This window comes from Hypomesus nipponensis, chromosome 26 (assembly GCF_054491055.1).
Source record: "Hypomesus nipponensis isolate SF chromosome 26, ASM5449105v1, whole genome shotgun sequence".
NCBI lineage: Eukaryota > Metazoa > Chordata > Actinopteri > Osmeriformes > Osmeridae > Hypomesus > Hypomesus nipponensis.
In genome coordinates, this window is record NC_140386.1 from 10785180 (window position 1) to 10795587 (window position 10408).

Consider the following 10408-nt stretch of genomic DNA (forward strand, 5'->3'; position numbering starts at 1 on the left):
GTCTCTAGCCGTAGGTAGTGACGGGGACGTCACATTTTAAGTGGGGGAGGATGTAACCCAGATATATTTTCAGTCAGCTAATGCTTTTCTGTATTATCACTGTTTTTGGTGTGTGTCTCTTTAAGGGTTACGACCACTTTATGTTGCGGCAGCTTTACGATTGCTGTTTTACGGTGTTTGTTATTGTTACCTGGGAGACGAAGTTTTCGCGGGTAGATATCTTCTTCAACGCCTGCAAGCAACGTGTGTTGAAGCTGTGATTCTCTTGCTGTTTAATTTTGGAGTTAAACTTGTTAAAGTAATTTTAAGTGAAATATTTACCGTACAAAGTACTCGGTTTTCTTTGGATAATATCCGGAAGTCCGTCGGCAACGTTTATCCACTAGAAGACCGTTCGCAAGGAACTCTGCCGAGTGAATGAACATTGAGGAGACGCTGCCGCTGTTTCCTGAGTGCTTTCCTGTGGCTAGCGAGATCGTGAGGAGCCATCTTCATCTTCTGAATATCCCGAGGATTGCAGGCAAAATTACTAAACCACCACACACATATAGAGCTCTATAATATTATTGCTGGCCAGCACTTTACTTTCTTTTGTTATTTTTTTTGTTGGTGCTAAAGACAATATAAGGACACTTCAAGATTTGTTCTATGTTCTATAAGAAGACCGTTCGGTATCCACTTTGTTTTCATGGACTGAGAAAGAGACATTTAATTAAAGAAGACGAGTAACATTCCTTCAGGTATTTTGTACTGAATAACAGGGTGTTGTTCAGACATTTAAGTATATGGTTAACTGCCTAAAAAAAGGGGAAATATTTTTATTTTTTATTTTTTTTCTAATTGATATAATCACATTTCAATGTGATTTGAGGTTTACTGTTTTATGTTGTTCCTGACCTACATTGTGATCAAGTAAGACGCATTTCAGTTCAGCAAATGTTAAATAAAACTGGACCGATAGTAAACTGCTATCACAACCCGAGTAAATTCTGTTTATTGGTTACAGTTACACACGTTCGTTTTCCGTGCAAGCTGCTAAATATTTGCTCTCTTTCAAGAACAACGAGAAAACTGAAATAAAATCAACTGCTTTTATTGATTTATATATACAAAAAGCTGTAACAAATGGAGTGCAAAACTGGATATAAACTTAATTTGATTGTTGCTGAGAAAACAGAGTAGACCTAAAACAAAAAAGCACTTGATGAATTAATTGAAAATTAATTGAAAAAATATTCATAAACAATAAGATGTCTTATAGACAATCCTGCTTAAACATGAAATCAATAGCCATCAACACCACAACAGTTAAGCCTTCCTCATCAATATTTCCCCACCCTTCTCCTTGGGTGCCACCCTGACCCGCATGTTTTATTTCCCTCTTCCAACACACCTTATTCGAATGATCGGGTTGTCATCAGGCTTCTGCAGAGCTTGATGACAACCCGGGTTGAGAACCCCTTCTACACCCCAGCAGGCCTAGCCTAGTGCGCATAAAGACTTATTCATAAAGCATGTGCTGTGAACAAGCCACATGAACAGTGAGCACACTATGGCCTTCCATTCTCCCGTCTCCCAACTCTGACACTAGCCAATGGTGAATTCGATTTCGTCCATCTCTTCCTCCCCCTCTTCCTCGGTGTCCTCGAGCTTCTCGGCTGCCCGCTGAGCTCGCTCTCTCTCGCTGGCTTGTATGTAGTTATCCTCTATGAAGCCGTCGTCGTCTTCCTCGTGCTCGACTACCTCGTCATCTCGGACGGCGGCCGAGTGCGTGTTCCGCGCGTGTCCTTGCTGCATGGAATAGCCGACTTCCAGACCGGAAGGATCTCCCTGGCTTATCGCGTCGGCCTCGCTCAGTCGCGTGTGTCTGTAGCTTGCCAGGTAGCGCTGAAACATCTGGCACTTGGCCAAGACGGCGATGAGGATGGAGATGGAGACGGCGGCGATCACAACAGCCACCAGATACTCCCACCCCTGCGCGGGAGGACTCACTCCCCCCGTGTCTACAGGACAGAGATGGGATCAGTACGTGATCAGTGTGACTGTTCATTCAGGTGAAGGGATGGTAGGCTATATCACTATTAATCAGAGTGGATTCACAGCTCAAACTCAAATTACTTTGAGAGTCTGCCAAACACAGTGAATCAAGGTTGGACTTTTTTGGAGTAGACGAGAAATGTGTTTATCCAGCATGCCCTGATAACGAACACAACACTTCATAATCCTCCAAGCAGTGATTTAATGCAGAAAAGTAAGATAAGTGACTCAAAGATCCTTGCCATTCTTGGAGGTTGTGGTTGTGCTCACTGTGGTGCCTTCCAAGGTGTCTGCCAGGAGTTTCCTACGAAGCAGCCTCTGTTTATCTGCGTTCACACCTGAGGGAAAGACCATAAGGAAGTTCCTGTCAACGCTTTCTGTCGCTCGATCAACTATCTCAAATAAACAAACATGAACATGTCACGTACCTTCAGAGAACCCCTTCCGATCTTCTCCCTGGGGATCCTCGGTCTGAAACCCCCTGGGGGCGCTGGTAGGCCGATCGTCGGAGCCAGCATCACGTCGGTTGCCATGGAACCGGGAAGTAGCTCCCGGGTCTCGAATAAAGGCCTGATTAGGATCTAGAAGAGGGTTGTCTGTCAAGATCAGCCTCTGTAAGCTGGGAAGGCACCTCAGAGCTCCTGTCTGCATGGACGTCAGCTGGCATCTACTGAGGTCCAGAGTCTGCAAGTACTGGAGCCTGCAGAGACTACCTCTCACCAGCAGGGGGAAGTAGTTGCCTGTGAGATTGAGGGTGACCAAGCGGTTGAATCTCTGGAGCTGGCTGAGATGTTGGGGTTGTGTTAGGTCCAGGTTGTTCTGGGAGAGATCAAGGGTTGAGACGTTGTCCCATATTGCTGTTGGGATTTCTGCTAGCTTTTTCTGACTGCAGTCAAACGATGCCTTAGAGAAGATATACAGGACTCAGTAATCACGTGAAATGTTAATCCTGGAGTGTCACTTCAGTTCCAGTATAGTTTTAGTATCTATTTAAAACATTTAGACATAGATTTATTTTGTTGAAAATTGGCTATGCTCAGCATTTTTGTTGACAAACGCTAAAAAGTTAATATTTGATCAGAGAACTTTTGATCATTAATCAAATTACAGCAAATAGTTGACCAGGAGTCTAGAGACAGTTGCATTCCTGATTCCTTACACCACCACCACGCTCCCAGGAGAAACGTATCAAAAACAGGAAGAGCATGTGCCACAAACAGGAAGTCACAGATAGTCTCTTCCTTTGTCTGATTGGCCGAAACAAGGGAAAAGGAGCTGAGCTGTGTCCTCTCATACCGTGCCAGGGTCCACACCACAGGGGCCCACGGACACGAGCGCGGTCCCTCCGACTGTCCCTCCGACTGTCCCCCAGAAACACACAGCCACACACGGGCCCCACCACCAGGGCCCCATGGTCCCCAACGTCCTGTCCAGATCAGGACACACACACAGGAGAGACACAGAGTGCACGTTCTTAAGACTGGCTGGTCAACTTTGTGCTTCAACTGCTACTGCATTATCCCAATACAATAATATTTTTGCTTATCATAGATGTAATCTATGTTCTGTGTACTTATGTTATACCAGGTTGCTTTGTGTTGTCTTTTCTTAAGAATTTCAGTGCCCCTTTCTGACCCTGTGTTGTTCTGTGCGTCTGACAATAAAAGACTTGAACGAGAACTAGATTATCCATTCTTATACGTTTGAGCTGGTTAAAGAACACAGTAAGGAGCGATCATGTGATGCAGTGCTAGAGATTCTCCAGTTCATGGACATTCATCTGACTGACAGACAAGTCTTAGCTTGTCTACTGTCATCACAACAGGAAGTGGTGACACCACAGTATGTGGATGTCAAGTCAAATTTTCATATTTGCAAGGGACGTCGGGAATATCACGTTATATTTAATGAGATTCATGAAAATACTGTCAGTCCCATGCAAAATAGGGGTAACAAACCAGCATCTATCCATAACTTTATTTTCTCACGTACGAGTTTGTTGTCCATTGTTTTTAAATCTTTCTCTAGTTTCTGCCTGCCTGCTTGCAGGGCCCTGTTGGCACCAAGGTGATTTCTCCCAGAGTGGACTGGCTGTGTCGCACCACCAGCCCCCTCTCCTCCTCCTGCTATTCAGCTCTGTGTTGTTGGGGTAAACAACCCTTGAGAGACCAGCTTTATCTCTTCCTGTCCTTACACAGCCACCGCACAACAACAACACACAAGGCCCTGAGACTTCTGGGAAGCCTGGGAGCCTGCAAGGAGCAGTGTGTGTGTGTGTGTGAGGGACTGTGTGTGTGTGTGAGTTCCTGCACGCGTTTGTCTGCACACATGTTTCAGCGGGGATGTCCAGTTTTTCTCCACCTACGCTCCTGCGGTGTCCGCTACTGTCTGTTTGTCTTTGAAGGGAGCGCCCTGGGTGTTTGATGCCCCCCCCTCCCCACTCCCCCCCTGCCCCCCTCTCTCCCCCCTGCCCCCCTCTCCCCCCTCCCAAGGCCTGTCCCTCTCACTGCCCCATCCTCCTACATCAAGCGGGGTGAGGAAGTCAGTCACAAAGCCAACCTTCAGCTGCCCTCCTGGAGTCTCGCCGTGCTACGGTGACCACATCCTCCTCCCGCTTGTCCTCATCCTGGGAGCCAGATACGTGCCTTTGTCTTGACTTTGATATTTGAGTTGGATTTTGTACGAGGTATGTTTGGCCAGCACAGATACACATAACAGAGTCACATGAATAAGCACCTGGGGGGAGTCTGGCTCCTCATCAGGGAGTTAGTCTAGCTGGCAGGATGTGAAGCTACTCTAAGCAGATTCTTTCTGCTGTTCCTTCATCCAGAGAGTGTATCGCACGGCCATACACAGGCCCTACATGTCCTCATTCCTCAAGTACATTTGCGAACTAGACTCTCCAAAACAGCAGTGCCAGACAGTGAACCAGTCAATCAGACAACAAACCCAACGCAAACAATCTAACAACGTTGGGTTTGTGTATGAACTAGAGTAACCAATGACAGCACGAATGAAGATCTAGCACTTACCTTTACTGACTCCTTTGTGATGAGACTGGGCCTCACTGCATATTCCTTGGGGAAAAGCAGGGGTTTAAATGGGTAGCAACAGCCAGAGACGCAGCCAGTGACTGGTACAGGAGCCTGTATTTAGCTTACAACAGCCCGCCTAGGACATCAACATGAGGGCATAACTGGAAGGGCAGCAGTCTCAACCAACCTGTTGTACAGATATTTGCCTATGTATATTTGTGTCAGCCAAACTAGAGACGTAGTTCAGCTCACTTAACGACAAAGCGCAGAAACTGCATGTGCCAAGAGTAAGGATGTTCCGTAGTGCAGTCATAGAATAAGTCACATAACCCAAATATCTGACATGAAAATCTAAAAAAGTTAAATCAAACATATCTTCTTACCCAGTCACACTGGTCTGTATGTGCAAACCTCCGTCTAGTGAACGATGACTTCCTCTGAGGTCTGTTCTAACAGCTTTGCTGGGTTTGTTTTGCCTGTGATGTAAAATGGAGGCATGTTGTGCAAAGGTTGAAAGAGGTGTGTACATCACGGTGGTTTTCACCAAGGTCGAGTTAATGAATAACGTTGTCGTTGCATAGGTGTTCTCCCGCCCACTTTCCCGTTTCGACCAATGGCGTGCCATGTCTTCCCAGTCACATATTGCCATATCTTCAGACTGGGGAGAGGTTGGTTGCTATGAAAGTATATGGCTTGTAACCTGCATGTCATTGTTTGAACAGCGTAACCTAAGAGTACTTTGTTTGTTTCTCTTAGAAATATGTTGACTCTCAATATCTCCGTTTTTTGTCAGTTACTCATGCATACACACACACGATTTAGCTACATTTAACAAGATAGAGATGTGTGGATGGTTATGTGGCATTGGGTGACAAGATAGAGATGTGGGGAAGGTTATGTGGCATTGGGTGAAGACGTTCAGCCTTCAGGGCCTGGAGCCAGGAGCCCTCAAAGGAAAAGAGAGGTGACCCTAAAAACAATAGGGGCACATCCTGACTCTTCAAACAGACAGCGTGCGGCCGCCTCAGCGCCTCTCTCTCCTCTCTCTCTCTCTCTCTCTCTCCCTCTCTCCCTCTCTCCTCTCTCTCCTCTCTCTCTCTCTCCCTCTCTCCTTCTCTCTCTCTCTCTCTCTCTCTCTCTCTCTCTCTCTCTCTCTCTCTCTCTCTCTCTCTCTCTCTCTCTCTCTCTCTCTCTCTCTCTCTCTCTCTCTCCTTCTCTCCTTTCTCTCTCTCTCTCTCTCTCTCTCTCTCTCTCTCTCTCTCTCTCTCTCTCTCTCTCTCTCTCTCTCTCTCCCTCCCACTCTCTTCTCTCTGCTTTCTCGCTGTCCTTGGTCTCCTCGGCCGCCTTCACAAGGTGGATCTTGAGCCGTCAAACTGACCACTCAGCAGTGAAAGACGTACGGGGTTCCCCTCCCGTGTTGCCAGGGGCTGGTGCTGGCTGTCTCTCGTCGTGTGGCCTTGCAGGTGGGAGGTGAAGGTCCTCAGCAGGCCACCTGGGGAGGCTTGAGCGACTCCTTCAAGGAGGGAAATAACAACATGTGTGTTTGGTCCCTAACAATGGGCAGGGGGCTGTCTGAGGAAGAGCTGTGAGACTCACAGACTGCTGTACGAGAGAGACAGTCTGGCCTTGTGTTCACGGGGCATCTCAGGAACCGTCATTAAGCCTCACAGGATGCCATCTTACTTAAACTACTAAACGTTCTCCACAAATGTTTTTGTAGGGTTCGGGTTAGTTTGATTTCCTTGTTAATCGGTTGAAGGCGGGCAAGTGGAATCATATTTTTGTCAAGTCAGGACCAAAAGCTGTGAAGTGCTCTGGTGTTTTCCTACAGCACTGGGTCTGAGTATCCCCCATTCACTCAATTTATTTTTCTAACTCAAAATCCAAATTCGTCAGTATTCAAACTCGCAAGGAAAACGGATTTGTCCAAGTGCCGTGTTAATCTGTGATTTGTATCGCCTCTGTGTTTGGCTTGGCCTAACCGTGCATGTGAAAGATCTAACTAAAACAACAGCTTTATGCTGAGAAATAACTCTCTAAAGTGGAGTGCTCACATTATATTAAAACAACAACCGCCCCCAATGGCCCAACTCCCCGACCTGTGCTACTGCAGACTGAGTTGAATGAGTTATGTCATCCTTATGTCACCTCTATGTCTGTGTTTTTCCCTCGCCCGTCTTGGTGTCCAACTCTCATGTCATTTCTCTGTGTCTCAAGTGTTTCAAGTGTTCTGGAAGGATCCTGAGGTTATTTTAATTGGCCCAGGGCACTGGTCCAGGAGTGACATACAGATGAGCTTGGAGAAAAACAGAAAGATGATGTGAGAAGATGATGATTCCAGCTCTGTGTTTGTGTCGTTCACAGTTGTGTTGCTTTGGTCTCAGAAAAGCACGCTGGGCTGCTGGCGTCCCTCCACTATTTACAGATGTTTTCCCCTCTGGCTCATACAGCGGCCTGGAGAACTGAAGGCCTGGGGGCTGGGGGGGCTGGGGGGCTGGGGGGCTGGGAGGCTGGGGGGCTGGGGGGGCTGGGAGGCCTGGGGGGCTGGGGGGCTGGGGGCTGGGGGGCTGGGAGGCCTGGGGCGCTGGGGGGCTGGGAGGCTGGGGGGCTTGGGGGCTGGGAGGCTGGGAGGCCTGGGGGGGCTGGGAGGCTGGGGGGCTGGGAGGCCTGGGGGGCTGGGGGGCCTGGGGCGCTGGGGGGCTGGGAGGCTGGGGGGCTGGGAGGCCTGGGGGGGCTGGGAGGCTGGGGGGCTGGGAGGCCTGGGGGGCTGGGAGGCCTGGGGGGCTGGGAGGCCTGGGGGGGCTGGGAGGCCTGGGGGGGCTGGGAGGCTGGGGGGCTGGGGGGCTTGGGGGGGCTGGGGGGCTGGGGGCTGGGAGGCCTGGGGGGGCTGGAAGGCTGGGGGGCTGGGGGGCTTGGGGGGGCTGGGGGGCTGGGGGGCTGGGAGGCCTGGGGGGCTGGGAGGCTGGGGGCTGGGGGGCTTGGGGCCTGGGGGGCTGGGGGCGCTGGGGGGCTGGGAGGCTGGGGGGGCTGGGGGCTGGGAGGCCTGGGGGGGCTGGAAGGCTGGGGGGCTGGGGGGCTTGGGGGGGCTGGGGGGCTGGGGGCCTGGGGGGCTGGGGGCTGGGAGGCCTGGGGGGGCTGGGAGGCTGGGGGGCTGGAGGCTGGGCGGCTGGAGGCTGGGGGGCTAGGGGGATGGAGGCTGGGCGGCTGGAGGCATGGGGCCTGGGGCCTGGGAGGCTGGGAGACTGGGGGGGCTGGGAGGCTGGGGGCTGAGGGGGCTAAGGGGATGGAGGCTGGGGGGCTGAAGGCTGGGGGGCCAGAGGCCAGACACCCCAGCAGACAGGACAGGAGCCCCAGCCTAAAGCCTTCCTGTTTCTGCCCACTCAGGGCCCGCTGGGTGATTACTGCCCCATGCTTCCCTCACTTCCTGTCCACATATCAGCTCCTGCTGCTCCACTTCCTGCTTGCTGCCGAGCCGGGCTCACACATCTCTCCTTTTCCTTCTCTCACCCCCCCCCCCCTCTCTCTTTCTAACGCTCGCTCTGTCATGATATTGTGACTCTTTAGCTCTCCATCCAGTCTCAGAGTCGCTGAATCATTCGCTCTGCTGTGGCCTCCTAAGAGCCATCCATCGCAGAGCACCGTCTCTGTTTTACCCCTCTGGGCACTTTGAGGTGTTATTAAACTTCCTGTACTGCTGTAATATTCCAGAGACATTTTGGCTGGATTCAGAACCGCTCCCTTTTCCTTGATGTGTTCAATCCCAGTGGAATCCCTTTCTATTCTTGTAATCCTCATTTTATCTCAGCTTGCATGATATCAATGAGGAAAGCAGGCTATTCTTTCCCTGGCTGTCGCCCAGTGCTAACATGAGCTAGGATTTTGATAGCAATGGATGCTTGATATGTCGTTTTTTTGTGTATGTGCAGGAAAACAAGTGAAGCAGGTTCATGCAAGGGGACGCGAGACCTAGCGCGACTAGCAAATCGTCATCACGCGTCAGGAACACCCTCCTAATAGGGCGGGGTATATAGCAGGGATCCCAGCTCCTGCATTGCTAGTGCGACTCAAACTCTCTCGGCCTCCTGCGGCCTCCTCCCTTTTGTCTGGGTTTCTTTTTCTTCTTTCTCAGGGGGAATGCTGTCGCTGCTCTCTGCCCGGATGTCGAGACGGTGTCTCAGGAGACGATGTCTTCGTTGGGTGCGGCAGGGAGCCACTGTGAGCACAATCATACGCCAAATCAAATATTACAATAATGCATTGTATCATGTGGAATAAAGTATCGGTCAACAAAACTACTTAGTCCTCCTGCCTGAACCATAAAAAAACGTTGGTTCTGTTTTTGTACTAGAGGAGACTCAGTCCAGGTGTTTGTTTGGACTCCCCGAGCCGTGGACGCTGTGTCCATCTATACAGCACACACACACACACACACACACACACACACACACACACACACACACACACCCTGTGGTGTTGTGATTAAAGCTTCCCGATGCTATGGTTTTCCATAACCTCGTCACGTGTGTGTGTGTGTGTGTGTGTGTGTGTGTGTGTGTGTGATCAGACAGATCCCCAGCTTCTGTCCTGGGGTGTCAGTAAGAACGTTGGGCCACGTGAAGAGGGGAAAAAACCTGCACAGCTGCATTATGGAGATCACTAATATGCTGAATAAATATCTCTGAATGTCATTGTCCATTGGTCATTCGTCAAAATGCAGAAGAACCGTTTTTACCAAAAATGCGAGTTGTTGGACGCGAAACAACTCCACAAACTAATCGTTCTTCCAAATCCATCTGAGGAAAATGTCGATATATCACATTCTGACAGGAAAACAGAGTTTTTAGTGTGGCGAGAAGAGGAAGGGGACGGAGGGGAGGGGAGGCCAGGCCTGTCTGATAGCTGAGCTTGTGTGTGCCGTGTAATGAGATAGGGCAGGACTCGACAACACTGGCAGTAAGACTGCAAAGTCGGAGGAAATGGGAGGATGCATGGAAGGAGCCCTTTTTCCTTGGGTACTTGACTTGATTCATGAAGGCTGTGAAAACTCTCCCGAATGTGTACCAGCGATCCCAAATCCTCCCCCCTCCCCCTCCCCTCTGCTCTATACACACACACCCCAGACCCATCGGCGTGAGCATGGAGTGTGTGTGTGTGTGTGCTGGTGTGTGTCGGGTGTGTGTTCTGGGGCAAGCCACACACACCACGCATCGTGTGAAGTAACTTAACTTAGTAACTTTACAAAGTTACTTAGTAACTTAGTAACTTGTGAAGAATACTTAACGGATAACGTATCATCCTCACACACACACACACACACTTTCCACGCTGTCCTCGTA

General features: G+C 50.1%; 1 protein-coding gene across 2 annotated transcripts; it reads right to left on the minus strand.

Annotated features, from left to right (window-relative positions):
• Positions 1-1077: 1077 nt before the first annotated feature.
• c26h1orf210 (chromosome 26 C1orf210 homolog) lies at positions 1078-5583 on the minus strand. Of its 2 annotated transcripts, XM_084692860.1 has the most exons (6): positions 5456-5583; positions 5070-5114; positions 3334-3463; positions 2466-2940; positions 2280-2375; positions 1078-2003 (listed from the first exon to the last, which is right to left on the minus strand). In XM_084692860.1, exons 3-6 carry the CDS (start codon positions 3448-3450, stop codon positions 1588-1590), a joined length of 1104 nt encoding a protein of 367 aa, XP_084548986.1. In that variant the 5' UTR covers positions 3451-3463; positions 5070-5114; positions 5456-5583; the 3' UTR covers positions 1078-1587. The 2 variants fall into 2 exon arrangements, with proteins under 2 accessions (XP_084548986.1, XP_084548987.1); XM_084692861.1 differs by lacking the exons at positions 5070-5114; positions 5456-5583 and having other exon boundaries at positions 3334-3879.
• Positions 5584-10408: the final 4825 nt, after the last annotated feature.